The 22,246-nt window shown below is 43.3% G+C and overlaps 2 protein-coding genes and 2 long non-coding RNA genes across 4 annotated transcripts in view; 3 read left to right on the top strand and 1 right to left on the bottom strand.

Annotated features, from left to right (window-relative positions):
* LOC146019874 (E3 ubiquitin/ISG15 ligase TRIM25-like) overlaps positions 1–17,083 on the top strand; it is a 61,094-nt gene extending 44,011 nt beyond the window's left edge. Inside the window, exon 4 of the transcript XR_014450676.1 lies at positions 16,451–17,083. The gene's annotated coding sequence lies outside the window, so the exon portion shown is untranslated. The remainder of the gene's footprint in view (positions 1–16,450) is intronic.
* On the top strand, positions 461–15,563 carry LOC146019872 (E3 ubiquitin/ISG15 ligase TRIM25-like). The gene is made up of 2 exons (XM_083152496.1): positions 461–576; positions 13,567–15,563. Exons 1-2 carry the CDS (start codon positions 560–562, stop codon positions 15,128–15,130), a joined length of 1,581 nt encoding a protein of 526 aa, XP_083008622.1. The 5' UTR covers positions 461–559; the 3' UTR covers positions 15,131–15,563.
* LOC146021389 (uncharacterized) lies at positions 3,256–4,387 on the bottom strand. Its single transcript, XR_014450890.1, has 3 exons — positions 4,290–4,387; positions 3,912–4,191; positions 3,256–3,564 (listed from the first exon to the last, which is right to left on the bottom strand). It is a non-coding gene; the product is annotated as an uncharacterized LOC146021389 (long non-coding RNA).
* LOC146021388 (uncharacterized) lies at positions 9,811–10,797 on the top strand. The gene is made up of 3 exons (XR_014450889.1): positions 9,811–9,908; positions 10,007–10,286; positions 10,629–10,797. It is a non-coding gene; the product is annotated as an uncharacterized LOC146021388 (long non-coding RNA).
* Positions 17,084–22,246: the final 5,163 nt, after the last annotated feature.

Genomic DNA, 22,246 nt, shown 5'->3' with positions numbered 1-22,246 from the left:
TGCTGGACGGGTGCGCAGGCAGCATGCGGGACAGTCAGGTACCCAGGAAGCGTGCTGAGTGGTGACGTCAGACGGAGCTTCAGCGCTGGCTGCCGTGATGCCGCACAAGCCACACTGGGACACAATTATCCTTACTGGGTCTGCGTATATGCGTCCAGCCATCCACGATCCATCACAGCCTGCAGCCATCGCCTACGGGCTCAGAGGAGCGGCTACCGACAAAGAAAATCGGTACATTTGATTTTTAGCCGGTACAGTCCGTTAAAAAGCGGTACTGTACCGGCTAAAACGGTACAGTTGGAGGGTATGTAATAATAGGCCCACATGAGACTGACAGCTTTGACAGGAAAAAAAAAAACATTTTCCTGCCAGAGATTGCCAGCGCCTGTCCTCTCTTCCATGCCTCAGGCTCCAGCACTTCAAATCTCACCTGAGATCAGTTGAAGAGCCAAGCAGGCAATGTGGTGGCCACCCTCCCATCAGCTTTCTGCTTCTCCGGGGTCCTGAGCCTGCCACTCAGTTACAAGCTCCACCCCCAGACAACACGAGGAGCTGCTGCATGTGGCCTGGGACTGTGTAAGTAGTTTTAATAATGGCTACTTGTAGGTGATGAATAGCACCTGACAAGTGTGTGTATGGTTTGTACTGTGTGTATGTCTGTAGAGTGTACTGTGTGTGTGTGTGTATATATTTGTGTGTGGTTGTGTATGCATATGTGTCAGCAGAGGATTTGTGTGTGTGTGTGTGTGTTTTTATGGTTTCAAGTGTGTACTGCTATATGTGGTGGTGTGTGTGTGTGTGTGTGTGTGTCTGTTTTTAGTGTGTACTGCTATAGGTGGTGGTGTGTGTGTGTGTGTCTGTTTTTAGTGTGTACTGTATATGTGGTGGTGTGTGTGTGTGTGTGTGTGTGTGTGTGTCTGTTTTTAGTGTGTACTGCTATAGGTGGTGGTGGTGTGTGTGTGTGTCTGTTTTTAGTGTGTACTGTATATGTGGTGTCGCTGTGTGTGTGTGTGTGTGTGTTTGTTTTTAGTGTGTACTGTATATGTGGTGGTGTCTCTGTGTGTGTGTGTGTCTGTTTTTAGTGTGTACTGTATATGTGGTGGTGTGTGTGTTTCTGTCTGTTTTTAGTGTGTACTGCTATATGTGGTGGTGGTGGTGGTGGGTGTGTGTGTGTGTGTGTGTGTGTGTGTGTGTGTGTGTGTGTGTGTGTGTGTGTGTGTGTGTCTGTTTTTAGTGTGTACTGTATATGTAGTGGTAGGCAGGGGGTTATAAGCCAGCACAGAGCAAAACTGTGAAGCGTCTGTGGTATTTGGTTCCACCTTAGCCAGCTCACCTTGCCCAACCATAGGACCATGTGTACAGGCAGCGCTGTCTGCTCTCTGTGAGCTGGGTCCCCCATATTAATAGATGGGGTGGTTCTCCTCTGATGGCGCTGGGCTGCGGCAGGTATGGTGCCACAAGGAGAGGAATCGGCAGCTCACTGAGAGGAGACAGGACCAATGTTGTTCGCTTAAAGGAAATGTGTGTGTGTGTGTATGTGTGTGTGTGTGGGGGGGGGGGGGGGTATTTGGTGTGCATTATTATGCATATAAGGGACACTGCTACTGCTGGCATTTACTATGTGTATAAGTGGCACTGCTACAGTGGGCATTGGGTATAAGGGGCACTTCTGTGTAGCATATTGTGAATATGGGGCAGTACTGTGTAAGCACTCTGTGGCGTAATATGAAATCGGGGCATTACATGCGGTGTAATGTATGTATTAACAATTTATCTGTTGACAATCAGCTTGTGCTAGTTTGGTGTCACTTGAATTATTGGGTGATTACGCCACTTTGTGATAACACCCCTTTTTTGCGCCACGTGTCTTTGGCGTGCAGTGTTATTTATTTTATTTATTTATTAACAGTTTGTTATATAGCGCACACAGATTCCGCAGCGCTTTACAAAGCATAATTAGGAGCAAAAACACATATCAAATTACAGCACAAGACAGTTTAGGACAAGTACATGGTAAATATGGATAGTTGCATCAGGGGACAGGACACTGAAGCAATCATCAGGGTGGCAGAGGCTTATATATTCTAAGAAAGGCACAAGAGGAGAGAGGGCCCTGCCCATGAGAGCTTACATTCTAAAGGGGAGGGTTAGACAGACAGGGGTGACACAGAAGGGGTAGCAGTGAGCATAAACAGTAGGTTAGGATGAGAGGTGGTCAGGTTTTATGCTGGAGGGTGGGAAGAGGTCAGCTTAGTCCTTGATATTTTAAGTCTAAAAAAGCGCTGGGTCATCCAGGAGTAGACAGCAGAGAGACAGTAGGAGATATGAGTGAGGATGGAAGGAGAGCGATCAGGAAAGGAGTGGTAGATTTTAGTATTATCAGCATAGAGGTGATAGTGGAAGTTAAGTGAGCAAATAAGCTCACCCAGGGGGTTATTCTAGTTCATTCTTTCTGACAAAATCCTTCTTAGATGGACAAAACCATGTGCACTGCGGGTGGGGCAGATGTAACTTGTGCAGAGAGAATTAGATTTGGGTGGGGTTTTTCTTCAAAGTGAGATCTATATTGCAGTGTAAAATCATGCAGTCAGTATTTTCCCTGCACAGAAACAAAAAAACTCACCCAAATCTAATTTTCTCTGCACATGTTAAATCTGCCCCCCTGCAGTGCACATGGTTTTGTCCATCTAAGAAGGATTTTGTCAGAAAGAATGAACTAGAATAAACCCCCCAGAGAGGACATATAGGCCAGTATTCAATGCCTCTGTTTCTCCATATTTTCTGGGGAATCAGTCAATTCCCCGGGTTTACAGTGAATTTTCTCACAGGAAAAACAATTCGCCCTATTCAATGGACACAATTCTCTGCAAATGAAGAGCGAATGTCTGGCGATTCTCTGTTTGTGATTCTCCGCGATTCTCCAGTGGTTTTCAATGGGGTTTTTAGTTGAATTCGCCGAGAGTATATTCAATGCTGAAGTTGAGAACTGCTTTCTCCAGTGATTTTCCCCGGATTCTCCTATTTACATTCCTCATCTTTTTCTGGAGAACTGGAATGTGATCTTTGAAAATAAAGTGTTTTTTATTTTGGGGTCAAAAAATTCGAATTTTTTTTCTGTGAAGGGGCATGCTATTTTTATTCATGTGCTTGCAGCACATGAATATTTGTCATTTTTTTTTTTTTAAACTATATATATATATATATATATATATATATATATATATATATATATATATATATATATATATATATATATATATATATATATATATATATTAAAGAAAAAGGTACCCAGACCGCGCTAACGTTTGCTAGTGGCAGCAACTCTGAGGGATCCTCTGTTAGACAGGAACCAAAGTAATAGAAATGAGATAGAAGGGAGTTCAGAGTGCGCCTCAAATTACAATCACAAATAATACTTCAATGAGTTACAATAAAATGTTTTTAAAAAAACAACTTTTATTCAAAAGTGTCTTCTGCAAGATGTCGGTAGCCCAACGCGTTTCGTCAAAAACTTGACTTCCTCAGGGGCATTATAGCAGATTTGTACAGACAGATTTCACACTGTGAATCATAATAAAATCAGTGTGATTTTACACATACATAAAATTAATACAATACAAAAATGTTTATATATATATATATAAAACGAGAAGAGCATGATGAAGGGAAGGAGAAAAAAATCAAGGACGAGGAGGATGAAGGAGAGGTCATTAAATAAGAATAATTTTTCTTAGGAGAGGTCTAATCAATATGACCACCAATACATAAACTGTAGTGCATAGAAAAAGGACCTTATTCAGGAAAAAAAGGTGATTAAAACCAGTAGTGTTGCCATTCAATAATTAATGGAGGAAAAAGAAAGAATAAGAACCCAGTGAGGAGTAATTAATTTGGATTATTAATCATACCGAAAGCAAATTTCGTGGATAGGATTCTTGCAATTAAGGGACCAGATTTCCCAAATGAAGAATCAACTCGCAATCCTAAGCAGAAAAATGATAGCCTTGCTGTAAAGGTGCATTGTAAACCTCAATTTTGACCGAGACAGGTGTTGGTAATTACATACCCCTGATGATCAGGTATAGCAATAAATACTGGCTGTTCAGTGTATTCCAAGTCAGGTGAGTTGGTTTTAGGGGGAATTGATTACCCCAAGTTTCCACAAAACAGGGTAACAGGAAAATCAGGCTATAAAATGAAAAACATATTGTCCCCTTTCAATACATGCATAGAAGATTTTCAAATATGTGACAGCATTCGAATTCATAATGATAGCAGGCACTTACCAAGCAGGAGCTAAACCGGATGTGGATACCAGGATTCCAAAGTGCTGAATGAAATCCTGAACTCCTCTCAGGTTATTTATGGGGCTAGCATGATTACATCACTTCCTGTGTGTGCAATTATCCTAAGTCTCAAAAAATGCTATAAAGCCACCCTTTGAGATGTGGAACTTAATTGGAGACATGAACCTCCTACTTATATTTATATCAGGAGTGTGAAACCCGTGAAAAAAAAAAAAAAAAATAAATAAAAAAAAAAAATACATAAATAAATAATAAATAAAAAAAAAAAAAAATGGAAAAAAAAAATTATAATAAATAAATAAATAAATAATAATAAAAAAAAAAAAAAAAAAAAAAAAAGCTATGGCTCAGTGTGACGCGCATAGCCTTCCATAACTTGAAAAAATAATAATCAAAATAGTACTGACCACTGCTAAGGCCGCTATTAAATACAATATTAGTGTCCGTGTGAATAAATATATATGTGCTTCCCACTTATAATGACCTATACATATGTGGGTATATACAATCGATGGTAGCTTAAATTTAAATTAGTGTTCCCTAAGGGGTTCCTTAATGAACCTATATGTAATAACCCGTGAAGGGGAATGTGTAGTGTAAAAAAATATTTTTAGAGAAAAAAATTGGAGTATAAAGAATTATTATATGTATAAGATATCATATAGATATCAAAAAATTATAAATATATAAGATATCATCTAGAGATCGATTACTGTCACATTTACATCAAAAAGAGTCAAGATCGTCAAAGACAGTTATTTTTGAACAAGTATTGGGAATCTAGAGAATAATCTAGAGAATAATTAATCATAATTACATCAAAAAACTAGAAAAAAATCGTCCAAGACAATTTAAATATTGTGAACGAAATAACGTATAAATTTTGTACCCCAAAGAGTGTATACATGACATAATGGGTTAACATATTAATATGACTGTGCCTATAGAGACCCCAGTGTTGCAGTTGCAATTAATTAAGAAAATAGAGATAAGAATTAACATATAAAGAATAAGAGTAGGGGGGTGTATCATACCCTAATAATATGCATGAAGATACTGTCTGCATCTAATGGGGTTTATAAAAAGGCCACAATGTCCACACCTTCATTGAGACCTTTGGGGGCTAAGGAATTTAAGGTATATATCCAATAGCTCTCTTTTTTAATCAGCTCGTGGTCTCTATTGCCTCCCCTGGGGTTCAGAGGTACCCTTTCAAGAATGGTGAATTTGAAGTTGTCTCTGGTCACGGTTGCATTGTGTTTGTCCAAATAATGGCGGGGTAGACTATGGACCTTCATCTTATTCCTGATATTCCTTACATGTTCCTGAATGCGTATCTTCGCTTGCCTGATGGTCTTTCCTATATAATTTAAATTGCAGCTACATGTAATCATATAGACCACATGATCTGAATTACAAGTGACAGCTTCTTTGATGTTGTATGTTTTGCCATTGTTCTGGGTATGATGAAATTGGACTTTATCCAGATATTGGCAGCAGATACACTTATTACAGGGGGTGGTGCCTGGTTTTTTGCTTAGAAAATGCGAAATTGGGGGATTTGGATCGGGGGTCGGTTTTAGTTTACTGGGTGCCAGAATGGATTTAAGATTTTTGGCTTTGCGATATACCACATGAGGTCTTGGGGGAAGATGTTGCCCCAGTACTGGGTCCCGGAGTAGAGTGCCCCAATGTTTCTCTAGAATGTTCTTGATGATCCGGTTCTCGCAATTGAATTGGGTGACGAAAGGTCTACACTTTAGATCTTTTTTGGCTCTGTCGTTTTTTATGAGTAAACCATTCCTTTCTTTCAGTGAGGCTTTTTTCCTTGCTTCTTCTATAAATTCAGTTTTGTACCCCCTTTCTAGGAACCGATCTACAAGGAGCTGTGATTGGGACCAATATTCACTTTCCTCACTGCAATTCCGTTTGATCCTCAAGAATTGTGCGTCATGAAGACAATAGAAATGATCGTAATTACAATAGATTCCAGAGAGGGAGAATACCCCCTCACAATGATCGCCTTCATCCTAATCGTAGAGATGGTTTTAGATCCCCCTCCCCACGCAGAAATCAGCACCAACATTTTTTAGAGGAAGGACGGGATACAGATCCCCCCCATCGCACAGTAAGAGAGGAACTTCATGTGAGACTCGATTCCCCACATGGTCTAAAACGCAGACTGAACGGAGATATCGAGGATCCAGAGGAGGAAAAAAACTCCCCCAAAAAGAAAAAAAATCTACCAATCCCACTGTCACAGGGACAGGAGTCATCAATCTCTCAACGAAAGAATTATCTCCAACAGAGAATGCGGTATTAAACAAAGGCCTCAAGTTCGCACCAGACAGTCACCTTAATCATTTTGACCTCTTCATCGACCTGAATAAGTACATCAGAAATCTCACTGTCCAGAGGCACTTTTTAAAAAATCCTTCCAAACCCATCAATACATCAGAAGATAAACCACTAGTAGCCCCCACATCACACTTTTATCCAGTGGAATCAAGAGGCAGCCACCTCGATATATTTTTCGAAGCAGTTAGAGATGACTTCAGATCCATCCAGCTTAAAAAACATTTCCCGAAGAACCTGAATGTCCAAGAAAGTAAGGCGGTTAAATCATTGGGGAAAGACAACAACATGATCATAAAATCAGCCGACAAAGGCGGAGCAGTGGTACTGCAAGACAAAGCCAGTTATCTCTCTGAAGCTGAAAAAATTCTTAATGACGACACCACATATATGAAATTACCATCCAACCCAACGATTGAATTCCAAAAGGATTTGGTCAATCTTCTATCCTCTGGCCTCCAAAAAGGTGTCATATGTCAGGAGGAGTTCGAGTACATGAACGTGAAACACCCAATTCTCCCGGTATTTTACCACATTCCAAAAGTTCATAAAGACCCAAGACATCCACCTGGACGCCCAATAATAGCAGGTGTCAACTCTTTAACCTCGAACTTATCGCACTACTTGGACTTGAAACTGCAGCCATATGTTCTACTTAATGAGTCTCACCTAAATGATAGTTCTTCAGTCCTATGTCTTCTAAAAGGAAAAATTTGGTCAAGAGATCACTGTTGGTTAACCATTGATGTACAAGGGTTATATTCCTCAATACCACATGACAAAGGACTACAGTCAATAGACAAAATTCTACACGATGACCCCAAGAATTCCAACTCTGAAATTGCATTCCTCCTCAACAGTATAGAATATATACTGAAACATAATTTTTTCGAGTTCAATGGCGAATATTTCCTTCAACAACAGGGGACAGCCATGGGGACAAAATTTGCCCCAGCGTATGCGAATCTACACATGAAGGCTTGGGAAGAACGTTACATCTATGGTTCTAGGTTCGAAAATAACATCATTATGTATAAAAGATATATAGATGACCTGCTATTCATTTGGCACGGAGATGAATCCAGCATCCTTGAGTTTATCACATACATCCATGATAATGACCTCAATCTAAAATTTACATATAAAATCCATTCAACAAAAATGGATTTCCTCGATCTTGAACTGGAGGGGAAACCAGATGAGGAAATTATTACTCGAACACACTTTAAAACTGTCGATGCTAATAGTTTTATACCTTCTACAAGTTGCCACTACCCAGCCTGGAAGAATAGCGTTCCGTACGCACAATTCTTGAGGATCAAACGGAATTGCAGTGAGGAAAGTGAATATTGGTCCCAATCACAGCTCCTTGTAGATCGGTTCCTAGAAAGGGGGTACAAAACTGAATTTATAGAAGAAGCAAGGAAAAAAGCCTCACTGAAAGAAAGGAATGGTTTACTCATAAAAAACGACAGAGCCAAAAAAGATCTAAAGTGTAGACCTTTCGTCACCCAATTCAATTGCGAGAACCGGATCATCAAGAACATTCTAGAGAAACATTGGGGCACTCTACTCCGGGACCCAGTACTGGGGCAACATCTTCCCCCAAGACCTCATGTGGTATATCGCAAAGCCAAAAATCTTAAATCCATTCTGGCACCCAGTAAACTAAAACCGACCCCCGATCCAAATCCCCCAATTTCGCATTTTCTAAGCAAAAAACCAGGCACCACCCCCTGTAATAAGTGTATCTGCTGCCAATATCTGGATAAAGTCCAATTTCATCATACCCAGAACAATGGCAAAACATACAACATCAAAGAAGCTGTCACTTGTAATTCAGATCATGTGGTCTATATGATTACATGTAGCTGCAATTTAAATTATATAGGAAAGACCATCAGGCAAGCGAAGATACGCATTCAGGAACATGTAAGGAATATCAGGAATAAGATGAAGGTCCATAGTCTACCCCGCCATTATTTGGACAAACACAATGCAACCGTGACCAGAGACAACTTCAAATTCACCATTCTTGAAAGGGTACCTCTGAACCCCAGGGGAGGCAATAGAGACCACGAGCTGATTAAAAAAGAGAGCTATTGGATATATACCTTGAATTCCTTAGCCCCCAAAGGTCTCAATGAAGGTGTGGACATTGTGGCCTTTTTATAAACCCCATTAGATGCAGACAGTATCTTCATGCATATTATTAGGGTATGATACACCCCCCTACTCTTATTCTTTATATGTTAATTCTTATCTCTATTTTCTTAATTAATTGCAACTGCAACACTGGGGTCTCTATAGGCACAGTCATATTAATATGTTAACCCATTATGTCATGTATACACTCTTTTGGGTACAAAATTTATACGTTATTTCGTTCACAATATTTAAATTGTCTTGGACGATTTTTTTCTAGTTTTTTGATGTAATTATGATTAATTATTCTCTAGATGATACCCAATACTTGTTCAAAAATAACTGTCTTTGACGATCTTGACTCTTTTTGATGTAAATGTGACAGTAATCGATCTCTAGATGATATCTTATATATTTATAATTTTTTGATATCTATATGATATCTTATACATATAATAATTCTTTATACTCCAATTTTTTTCTCTAAAAATATTTTTTTACACTACACATTCCCCTTCACGGGTTATTACATATAGGTTCATTAAGGAACCCCTTAGGGAACACTAATTTAAATTTAAGCTACCATCGATTGTATATACCCACATATGTATAGGTCATTATAAGTGGGAAGCACATATATATTTATTCACACGGACACTAATATTGTATTTAATAGCGGCCTTAGCAGTGGTCAGTACTATTTTGATTATTATTTTTTCAAGTTATGGAAGGCTATGCGCGTCACACTGAGCCATAGCTTTTTTTTTTTTTTTTTTTTAATTATTATTTATTTATTTATTATAATTTTTTTTTTTTTTCCATTTTATTTATTTTTTTATTTATTATTTATTTATGTTTTTTTTTTTTTTTTTTTCACGGGTTTCACACTCCTGATATAAATATAAGTAGGAGGTTCATGTCTCCAATTAAGTTCCACATCTCAAAGGGTGGCTTTATAGCATTTTTTGAGACTTAGGATAATTGCACACACAGGAAGTGATGTAATCATGCTAGCCCCATAAATAACCTGAGAGGAGTTCAGGATTTCATTCAGCACTTTGGAATCCTGGTATCCACATCCGGTTTAGCTCCTGCTTGGTAAGTGCCTGCTATCATTATGAATTCGAATGCTGTCACATATTTGAAAATCTTCTATGCATGTATTGAAAGGGGACAATATGTTTTTCATTTTATAGCCTGATTTTCCTGTTACCCTGTTTTGTGGAAACTTGGGGTAATCAATTCCCCCTAAAACCAACTCACCTGACTTGGAATACACTGAACAGCCAGTATTTATTGCTATACCTGATCATCAGGGGTATGTAATTACCAACACCTGTCTCGGTCAAAATTGAGGTTTACAATGCACCTTTACAGCAAGGCTATCATTTTTCTGCTTAGGATTGCGAGTTGATTCTTCATTTGGGAAATCTGGTCCCTTAATTGCAAGAATCCTATCCACGAAATTTGCTTTCGGTATGATTAATAATCCAAATTAATTACTCCTCACTGGGTTCTTATTCTTTCTTTTTCCTCCATTAATTATTGAATGGCAACACTACTGGTTTTAATCACCTTTTTTTCCTGAATAAGGTCCTTTTTCTATGCACTACAGTTTATGTATTGGTGGTCATATTGATTAGACCTCTCCTAAGAAAAATTATTCTTATTTAATGACCTCTCCTTCATCCTCCTCGTCCTTGATTTTTTCTCATTCCCTTCATCATGCTCTTCTCGTTTTATATATATATAAACATTTTTGTATTGTATTAATTTTATGTATGTGTAAAATCACACTGATTTTATTATGATTCACAGTGTGAAATCTGTCTGTACAAATCTGCTATAATGCCCCTGAGGAAGTCAAGTTTTTGACGAAACGCGTTGGGCTACCGACATCTTGCAGAAGACACTTTTGAATAAAAGTTGTTTTTTTAAAAACATTTTATTGTAACTCATTGAAGTATTATTTGTGATTGTAATTTGAGGCGCACTCTGAACTCCCTTCTATCATATATATATATATATATATATATATATATATATATATATATATATATATATATATATATATATATATATAATTTTTTTTACACATTCACCAGCAGGGGGCCGAGCCGGGAGCCGCTCATTAATATTCATGTATTCACTGCACACTCGTCTCGATCATTACACATGCACGATCGGGACCAGTGTGTAGCGGCTCCCTAGCACAGCCCCCTGCCAGCTGTGGGGGGCTCTCCCTGTGTTCCCCACAGCCCACCAACACCCCCACAGTGTCCGGCGCAGGCAGGGAGGCTTCCATCTCCCTGCCTGCAGCCATCCCCCAGCTCCCCGGCGGCATTCGCCGGGGGGTTAAAATTCGCCGCCAGGGGCAGAGAGCCCCTGAGGCGTTGAATAAGGAGAACGGACGGCTGCCCGGCGAATCTCCCTACAGGGAGAATTGGGGAGAAAGTGCAGCGAATCCTACACAGGATTCGCTGCAGCTCCCCATAGAAAGCATTGAATACCTGCCAAAGAGATAGAGAAGAAGAAAAGGACCAAGAATAAAGCGTTCCTTTAGACAGTATGGTGGATAGGCCATTTGTGAATTTCAGCTCCAGGCCCCTGTGGACCTTAATCTGGCACTGCTCCCCACATGTGCTGTGAGGGGCTCATACTGAGGCTGCATTTTCCTCATGTTACTCTGCAGAAATGGGCTCTATTCCCAGCAACCCACATGTACTGCTGCTCTCTCCATAATAGGGATGCAACTTGTGGCTGTTATTTCCAAAGCTGGGGACCATGGAAACGACAGCTGGCCTTTCCATGGTCCCAGCAGACATTCATGCACCTTCTCCTTACTAACACTCCAGACTTATGCTGATTTCTAGGGATGGCCATCTGCGATTTGAAATCATCGATGGTTTATGGCCGATGTCAAATACTTTTGCCCTCGATGGGGGAGACCCATCTGGTTCTCCCCCAATCGATAACACAGCAAAACCGATGTTTTGCGCCGGGACACGGAGCATAGCCCTGACCAAGTGTTTTGTTTGGCCCACAGGCCAATCACTCAAACATAATAGAGTACCATCAATATATAAAACTATCGATGGTCACCCATTGAATAGTTTTACACTATCTATGGCCAGTTGCACTTTTGCCATCGATGGCAAAGGCACCGATGGCCATCCCTACTGCTTTCTCACTTATACCCTGTTCTCACGGTCGCAACAACCCGGGTATTTGCCAGGGCGAGCGGTAATTTCCAGTGTCGCGTCTCTGTGTGAAAGTGTCTTTGTGAAATTCCCGGGTGTTATGCCCCGGGAATTATACACGTTTTTTGCAGGGGGTTTTCCTGGGTAATACCCGGGTGTGTGGCAGTGTGAACAGGCTAGACCCGGGTTTTTCTCACAAAATGCAAAAAAGCAAGTTCATTGCATTGCTCAAAGCAGCTCTTTAACAGCCAATCAAAGATACTTTTTAAACATCCAATCAAAGCTGCTCTTAGATGCCACACACTTGATGGCAGGAATACTAGGGGAAGCAGTGTGAACGGGGCAGACACAGGAATTTCCCGGGTCTAAGGTGCTGTATGAATGGGGTCTGTAGAGCTGAGATGCTCTGTGCCCCGACAAAAAAACCCGGGTTTTTGCAGGGGCGGCAATGAGAATGCAGCATTGCATCTGTTTCCCCTCTGCAGGAGGCTTGCACATGATCACTGCCTGATCTCCAAACTTCAAATAGCCCTAGCTGTGCATGATAAAGCTAAATAGTTATTAACTCTTGCAGTACCAGGGTATTACATAGGCAACCCTGATTTTACCAGAGGGTAAAGAAATAATTTTTGAGGTGGTTACTGTAGCATTCCATGCTTAGAACAGTATGTGGGGTATTTTTGTATAGCAGGTCTTTGTTGCGTATCTATGGGGGAAATGTAATAGGATGAGAGATTTGGGAAGAAATTTTAAGTTCTTTTTAAAGCAGAAATCATTTTACACTTGTTCAAACTTGTTTTGCCATGTCAATGATTGCCGCTTTAAAGAAACGGTACTTGTTTAATATCTGGGCGCCCGATTTTTTTTCATCGCATCGCATGCAATATAGTGGCATACAATTCATGCAATGCAATTTTTCATTGTAAAGACCCGTATTGTAAATTTTTAAAATTGTATAGTCACCCATGGGTGATTTCATACCCCCACTATCCAACTACGCATGGAGTTGATTTTATATAGTGTGGCGAGAGCAGCGAGCCACCGAGCCCGAAGCGTGGCGAGCGGACGCAGAATACATGTAAAGTAATCCGCGTCCCCTCGCTGCGCTCGCCACACTATATAAAATCAACTCCATGCGTAGTTGGATAGTGGGGGTATGAAATCACCCATGGGTGACTATACAATTAAAAATCGCATCGCATGCCTTTAGTGGCATGCAATGAAAAAATCGGGCACCCAGATAATACACAAGTACCAAAGAAACTGCAGATATCTTACCAAATCTCTCACTTTCTGAATCCCCCCCCCCCCCCATTACTCTGAAAGTTCCCTTCATTCATTTTAACCAGCCTCTGTTTTCAGTTCCTAATGTGTTTTCTAGAGTACATTCTATGCAGACAGAAATACTGCAGTAAAGGGTTAAGTCAGAGTGAACAATACTCCTCCCCCCTTCCTGCCCTTCTCCTCCTCCTCCCCCCCCCCCCCATACCACACACTGCTCCCCCTCCCTCCCCCTAACTCGTCACACTACTTTCACTTTCTCTCTTCTGTTACAGAATGGCGTCTGTGTGTCTGAGAGAGGAGCTGAGCTGCTCCATCTGCCTGAGCCTTTATACCGACCCCGTGTCCCTGACATGTGGCCACATCTTCTGCCAGGACTGTATTGTGCGGGTGCTGGATACACAGGAGGGGGCCAGGGGCTATTCCTGTCCGGAGTGCAGAGCAGAGTATCAGGAGCGTCCGGTGCTGGAGAAGAACAGGAAGCTGAATAACATAACAAAGCATTTTCTCCTCACTCCGCTGGGCTCGGACGTGTCTGGGGTCTCCTGCATGTATTGTCTACAGGCTCCTGTACCGGCAGTGAAGCTGTGTCTGCAGTGTGAGACCTCCCTGTGTGAGGACCACCTGAGGGCACACAACAAGTCCCTGGATCATGTTCTGATTGAGCCAACGTCCTCACTGGAGAATAGAAAGTGTCAGACGCACAGGAAACTTCTTGCGTACCAATGCTGTGAGGATGGTGCCTGTATCTGCCTCTCCTGCTTTGTAACAGGACCACACACAGGACATAAGGTGCTGTCACTGGATGAGGCCGTTGGGGTGAAAAAGAAGAAATTGAGAGAACGTCTGGAAGAACTGACCTCCAGGACTGGAGATGTGGAGGAAAGAGTCCAGTGTCTGCAGGACCACAGGAGAAAGGAGCAGGAGAAAGTGTCTGCTGACACTCAGAGAGTTACTGACCTGTTTTTGGACCTCAGGAAGCAGCTGCAAGACCTGGAGACCCGAGTCCTGAGTGAGATCTCCAGCCAGGAAGAGGAGATCTTGTTGAAAGTCTCTGACCTGATCCAGGAGCTGGAAACACAGAAGGACAAGTTGTCTACGATGATGGGTCGCATTGAGGTGCTGTGTAATGTGGCTGACCCACTTACTTTCTTACACGATGGAGAATCGGATGTAGATGACTTTGAGAGTTCTGGAAAAGTTGATCTTAAACTGGATGAAGAGGAGGAATATGACGAAGATGTGGTCGCTGTAACGTTACACACATCATTATCTGAGTTATCTGCTGCTGCAAGAAGAGGACTGTATGTGCCGGAGGCTACTGATCTAATACTGGATATAAACACAGCTGCGAATAAGGTTATAGTCTCCGGAGACCTGAAATCTGCCTCCTGGTCCCCAACACTGCAGGGCCGTGAGGAAAAGCCGGAGAGGTTCATGTCTTTTTGTCAGGTCATAAGTAAAATCACTTTTTCCAAAGAACGACATTACTGGGAAGTGGAGACCAGTAACTCTGCATACTGGATGGTAGGGGTGGCCTATACCAGTATAGACCGCAAAGGAGAGGGTTCACTGTTGGGAAATAGTACCAAGTCCTGGTGCTTGAACAGAGTTGATAATCGTCTCTTAGCGATACATAATTCTGTGACAACCAAATTACATCCGCAGTCTCCTGTGTGCAGATTAGGGATATACCTGGACTATGAGGCTGGGCGTCTGTCCTTCTACCAGCTGTGTGACCCCATTATAAACCTGTACACCTTCTCCGTCACCTTCACTGAGCCCCTGCATGCCGCCTTTGTGGTATGGAAGGATGGCTGGGTCCGGATAAAATGCTAAATACAGTAATGAAGCTTAAGTTGTTGTTTATCCCTCCCCACCCTGGTCTGCTGTTTTCTCTGCTTTTCAGTCATGACAATAAATCCTGTAGCAATAGCGGTGTCATATACAGAGGCAATGGAAATAATAACTGTCTCCTGACATCTGGCTAGGGGGAAATAACAGGTAATGGATTTAGTAAAGGTTGCAGGAGGGCGTAGCATGTCAGAAAAGTGCTTCTTTTCCTCTTTACGTGATACGGCGAAATGTAAATGGGTACTTGTTACCTAGAACGGCGCCGACGATTTTGATCCTAGGCATCGCAAGAAAAAAAATGGCGTTGATCGCATGCGGCCAAAAAATCGCATGCGATGCGACCGACGCGATTACTGCGATTTTGCATAGGGAACAATGTTAAATGGCCCAATTGACCCGATTTCACATAGGGAACAATGTGAAATGGCCCACAGATCCCAATTACCCACCCTGAAGTGTGAAATGGCCCCCCAATTGTTAACGCCACCCCACGATCAACGTCAACCCGAAGCGTGGCGAGCGCAGTGGTACGTGTCCTCCGACCTTTTCATACCCCCACTATCCACGTCGGCGTGGAGTTGAGAATAGAAAGTGTGGCGAGCGGACACGGATACCTTCACAGGTATCCGCGTCCCCTCGCGGGCTTCACAGGTATCCGCGTCACCTCGCGGGCTTCACAGGTATCCGCGTCCCCTCGCTGCGCTCGCCACGCTTCAGGCTTGGTGGCTCGCTGCGCTCGCCACACTTTTTTATTCTCAACTCCAAACCGACGTGGATAGTGGGGGTATGAAAAGGTCGGAGGACGCTTACCGCTGCGATCGCCACGCTTCGGGTTGACGTTGATCGTGGGGTGGCGTTAACAATTGGGGGGGCCATTTCACACTTCAGGGTGGCTATTTGGGGTCTGTGGGCCATTTAACATTGTTCCGTAGGTAAAATCGGGTCAATTGGGCCATTTAAAATTATTCCCTATGTAAATCGCGTCGGTCGCATCGCATGCATTTTTTTGGCCGCATGCGATGCGACCGACGCGATTTACCTTTTACCATTCATTTCTATGTGAAATCGCGGGCATCGCATCGGTCGCATCGCATGCCATTATAATGGCATGCGATGTACATGCGATGGGCGCCGCTCTAGGTAACAAGTACCTGTAAGTGTAGGCTTACCATAATATCCCTTTAACCTGGAGCACAGGAATTGCAGAGGTTCTGTGGCTGACTTCAAACCTAAATTTCACCTGTTTTTTTAATCGGCTCCAGAACGTGTGTAATTCATGAGCGTTCCGGGTTATAGGGATAGTAGGTAAGCCTATGTATTTGGGTAACGCGTGTGGTGGGAACTGTCTGCTATAACTGATAATACTGTATTTGGCGCTTAGGAGGAGATAGTAATGTCTCTAGTTAATGGTTCCAAACAAATCTGTAAAGCAGTAATATGACTGTGGTTGCCATGGTAGTCTGATAACACTAATAGCAAACAAACCAAGGAGTAAATACCACTAAATGCTACTAGATTGCCGCAGTGATTTCATATTTTCATGGGATGTTTGCTTCATATAGAACGGAGCTGTATAAGTTCTGAAGTTCTGTTCCTCCCAATATTGCGGGACCTTCTATTGTATTTTGTTATTTAGAGGAGGGTTTTGTTTTTAATAGTCCATACATTCATTAGGTTTAGTTGTTTTAGCCTCCTAAAGGGCTTTTCTACTCCGTCTCTGGGGTAAACCAATCTGTCTGCAATATCTCTATTGCATCCTAGATGGTTGCTCTGGGCAACGTCTCTTTTCATCTGTAGAAGCGTCAGTGAATGTACCCCTTGGAGTCGCAGTAATTCCAGTTAGTGGTTGCTGTAATTTGGTGATGGCTGCTACATCCGTAGTATGAGGTTCTGTTGCTGGATCTTTCTTATTGCTAATAAAATAAATACTTAACCCTTTGTTGTAAGTTCACTTCAATTCCAGAATCCGTAATCAAATGCTGACCAGTATTATGCTGGGAACCTCACTGAGGCATGAGGCACTGGGGAGTTAATTCTGATTTGTATGCAATGTTGTATTTTCCCCACAAGTGGGCGATGTTTGCCCGGATACCCTTGGAAATGATGTGCATGTTTTGAATGCACACAAAGGTCCTTTATTCAGATCCATTCGGTCCGGCGGTGGCACGCACCCTACATGGCGAGCGGGGAGTGGAGAATGGCGGGGGCGCGGGGCAGCCCCATTACCATATGGGAATGCCCAGTGTTTCATAGGGGTTCTCATGGTAATGAGGCAGTGACGCAGGGGTGGGGGGTGTGCACATCACCGGATGTCAGCTGCCCACCCATTTCCGTCCCAGCGTGCGCGCATATGTAAGTGACTTTTATATGCGTGCACCTTCCACATCTTGGAAAGATTTGGGTGTTTCCCGGAGCATGTGAATGGATGTCTGTTAACCATCCATTCGCAGCCAGTGCGGGGCGGGTGGCCTGGCATTCGCCGGGCAGGGTTTGGTGGACTTGCAAGGCTGCAAATTAACCAGAATAACCCCCAAAGTTGCGTACTTAGGGGGTGATTCAGGTTGATTTGCTAATGGACAAAACCATGCTGCACTGCAGGTGGGGCAGATGTAACATGTGCAGAGTTACATTTGGGTGAGGTATGTACTCTAAAATGATATCTATATTGCAGTGTAAAAATAAAGCTGCCGGTATTTATCCTGCACAGAAACAAAATCACTCACCCAAATCTAATTCTCTCCCTATAGGTTACATCTGCCCCACCTGCAGTGCTCTCAGTTTTGTCATTAGCAAACCAACCTGAACACCCATAAAATGCTGGGCATGAAGCTGAATCGCCCCCATTATCTGTTACGGTAGACAATACTTTTTTGTTCATTATTATACCGACCTCTGTGGGATGCTGGGAAATTTCCCAGGATTCTGGTCACTGTCTCTGAGCGACCATTGCACATGTGCTTTGTGGCCATCATAGAATAAGATTCACCTCATAGACCAGGCATGTCCAAACTATGGCCCTCCAGCTGTTGTGAACTACAAGTCCCATCATGCCTTGCTCTTAGGGAATGCTAAAAGTATGGCAAGGCATGCTGGGATGTGTAGTTTCACTACAGCTGCAGGGCCATTGTCTGTACATGCCTGTCATAGAGTAACTAAGAGTAAAATATTAAACATAAAGGAGCCAATTAAGGTAAATGAGAGAATATGACATTCTATATTGCGCTAGCGAATAGGACTGTTTCCATAGCAACCAAGCCAGGACACACGGACATTCCATCATTACTGTGGCTATAATAATTAGAGTCCTCGGCCTAAAAAGCTGCGTCGCTGTGTTCGCTGTTGGCATTTTTATGGATATTTTGAGGATCCCTCACAGCAATGTTGACACTCGAAGGGTTGATCAAAACGATTTGCTTGGCAATTTCCGCACCTATTTTGACAAATTCCTCTGCCCATGGAATGCTGCAAGCCGTGGGTGGGGCAGTATCCAATTAGCATTATTGGGACAGTTTTCTGTAAATTAACCTTAAAGCCCCATACGCACTAAGCGATCTTATAAATGATCTGTTTAATTTTGGTCCCTGTGAGCGATGTTGTATATAATATCACTTAGGGTGAGATGTACTAAGCCATGAATAGTGATAACATGGAGAATGATAAATCACCAGCCAATCAGCTCCTACCTGTCATTTTTCAAACAAAGCCCATGACATAGCAGGTAGAAGCTGATCAGGGCCGGCCTTAGGCATAGGCCAACTAGGCAATTGCCTAGGGCATTTGGAATGCCTAGGGGCATCAGCAGCTTCTTCTGATTAAAATGATATATATGCAGCATGCCTATATTCTGTGTGTGAGTGAGGCTGTATCTGCATATGAAATAGTGTATTCATGGAAATCACTGTAACATAGCATTCCGTATGCAGGTACAGCCACAGTCACACACAGAATATAGGCATGCCGCATATCATTTTAATCATTGGAAGCTCTTTGTGTGTGCTGGTCGTAACAATCCAAATAAGACGAATTTTCAGCAAAAAATGCACCCAACATTAGCAGAACTGGCCAGGAGCTGCATGGCCTATTGAGGCAAGATGTATGAGGAAACATCTGTATCCAAGCAGGGGCATAGGTCACAGTGTTAGCGGCTGTGCGAGTGCTGTCTGTGGGTGGGTTGGTTGTGCAATAGTGTTCGGCATATGTGTAAGGGGCATTATGTGTGTCATGTATAAATGCATTAATAATGTGCAACATATATGTAAGGGACATTATGTGTGTCATTATGTGTATGAAGGGCATTAATAAGGGTTGGCATAATGTGTAAGGGGCATTATGGTTATAAGGAGATTAATAATGTGTGTCATGTGTAAGGCGCATTACTGTGTGGTATTATCAGGGTTGCCGAGAGAAAGGGGTAGGGGGTACAAATTACCCAGGCCAAAGTCTGATGGAAGGGCCCAGTGGGGGCCCCGGAGTCCCTCCCCTTAAGTGACAGCAGCAGCTGCAGCTCTTCTCCTCTGCCCAGCACACACTGCTTTGTGCTGAGTTGCAGTGTGGCCATGGAGGTGCTTAAAATACAATATTTTCTCAGGATTTTTTTCTTAGGGTATAATGTGAGGAGTAATGTACATAAGGTAAAGTGTTACTACTGTGTGATGTAACGTGAATAAGAGACACCATCGCATGATATAATGTGAATAAAGTTGCACTACTGTGTGGCATAATTTGAATTGTAGGTACTATTGTGTGGCCATGCCCCTTCCCAGCAAGAACACACACCTGTTTGGGCTGCGCACCAATTGTGTGCACTGTTTCTATTTAAAATATTGCGGGTAGGAGCACCAAAATGATGACTGCTATGATGAGGGTTGATGGTGCTGGGAAAGGGGAGCAGGGTCAGAGGCGGAACTAGTGGTGGTGCTAGGGGGCACCAGCCAAAATCTTGCCTAGGGCGTCATTTAGGCTAGGGCCGGCTCTGAAGCTGATTGGTGGTTTATCACTCACCAGGAACACAAGATCGACGCAAACGCTAGGTCAACGAGAACCTGATCCACAGTTACTAGATTGACGCAAGTTTTTCACAATTTTTGGGTGTCTATGTTGACATAGGTCAACATGGACTCCATATGAGTGTACAGTGTCCCCTCCCCCCATGGCTCGCTGCGCCCGGCACACTATTATAATGTAACCTCATACCCTTATGAACCAAATCCGTCTAAAGCAAAAAACATGAAAAACTTGTCTGTTAATCACGTTCCCGTCAATCTTACCTAAGGCGTGTGTCTATCTTCCGTTACTGACGAACTTGACTCTGTCGACTATCTTTAGGCGTCTACCTAGACGGGTTCGCCCATGAGTGGTCTACCTAGTGATTGTCCATCTAGACCCCATCATTCAGTCGGCAGGATACCCCCTGACCATGGTCTTCCTGCTCGGCTGTAATTCCCAACTACCTGGATCTGTAGCTGCTGGGATACCGTCAGTATGTCAACCCTATTTAGGTCGACATGGCTTAGTTCGACAAATAAAATAGGTCAACCTGGGTAAGGTCGACAGGGTTGGAAGGTCGACTCAAGCATTCGGTTGACAATGGGAAGGTCGATGTCGACAGGGTTGGAGCCATAAAAAAGCATCCGGCCTTCAAAGGGTTAAAAAATAATAATTGGTACTTATGTATCAGCCGGGGGCCCGGCTACGATACGCTGACAACATAGCCTTTGCCGTGCGCCCAGCTAATACTTACGGGGCAGGCGGCCGTAGGGGGGAGAGATGGGGCCGCCCTGCTATTACTTACGGTGGGTGACGGTGAACAGGCGCTTCAATAGCCGCGGAGAGGAGAGATCCCGTCAGCCGCTGGGGGAGCATCACATGGTTTCCCTGCTCCCCCAGTGGCACTACGCTAATAGCGTAGCCGGGGCCGACTGTCATGGTGGCCGCGATGCGGGGATCACAGTGTCGGAGGCGCCGGGGACATCGTGGATGGTAAGCATCATGCACACTACACACACTAACACAATCATATCCCCACTATCCACGTCATATCCCCAGTGTCCACGTGGGTGTGGAGTTAATTTTAGAAAGTGTGGCGAGCCACCGAGCCTGAAGCATGAGGAGCGGACACATATCAGCATCCGCTCGCCTCACTTTCTGAATTTAACTCCACGCCCACGTGGACACTGGGGATATGACGTGGACACTGGGGATATGACGTGGACACTGGGGATATGACGTGGATAGTGGGGATATGATCCTTTATGTATTAGAACAGCTCCAGTTACGTAACTTACGTCATTTGCATAAGTTACGTAGTTTACGTAGCCAGCATAGTGCTGTATTGGTATTCTCCATACACCACTACGCAAACTATGTACTGGGCGCCCTGCTAACATAGAAGTACCAAACAATCTAAGGCCCCTCCCTCAGGAGGAAGTTATAAAGCTAAGAGCAGGGGGTTGTGGGTAGGACTACAGATCCCAGGATTTCTTTGTGAGCAGAGATCAGATGACCTAATGTTACTGGCAGAGGTAGCGGTTACCAGCGGCCTCTCCCCAATACAAAGTAATGGCCTATTAGTATGTCACATACGCACCAAACGTCATACTTGACGACTTTTGCTGGCTGCCTTCCGGGAGAGGGCAGCCAGCTCTGTTATACAGGGGGGCGGGGCTATAGCCGGGAGCTAAAAAGAGGCAGATTGGGGGCGGAGCCACAGACGGGCATTCCTGTTGGGGGGCATGCCTACATTGATCCGCGTCATTTTAGCCATTCACCCCGTCGTGCAATGTCGGTATTTCAGGCATTGCACGGCGGGGGGCGGGGTTAAAATCAGAGCCGGATTAACAATGGGCCTGATGGAGCTACAGCTCCAGGGCCACTCTCTAAATAGGCCCATTTTTGTAGCTGATGGTCAGGGCTTTCCAACGAGCCCAGCCCCGCGTCTCTAGCCCCCCGGGAACCGGAGATACTGCCAGGCAAAGCTGGAATGTTTTCCCCATAGGATAACATGAGACCCACAAATTCCGACTCCCACCTGGTTCCAACGGCATCACAGAAGCTCAAGGTTGATCTCAGTCTAACCCAAATTGCTGGACCTTCAATCTGATA

This window comes from Crinia signifera, chromosome 7 (assembly GCF_055691185.1).
Source record: "Crinia signifera chromosome 7, ASM5569118v1, whole genome shotgun sequence".
NCBI classification, from domain to species: domain Eukaryota; kingdom Metazoa; phylum Chordata; class Amphibia; order Anura; family Myobatrachidae; genus Crinia; species Crinia signifera.
Note: the sequence above shows the minus strand (reverse complement) of the source record. Positions and strands in the feature narration are given on the sequence as shown.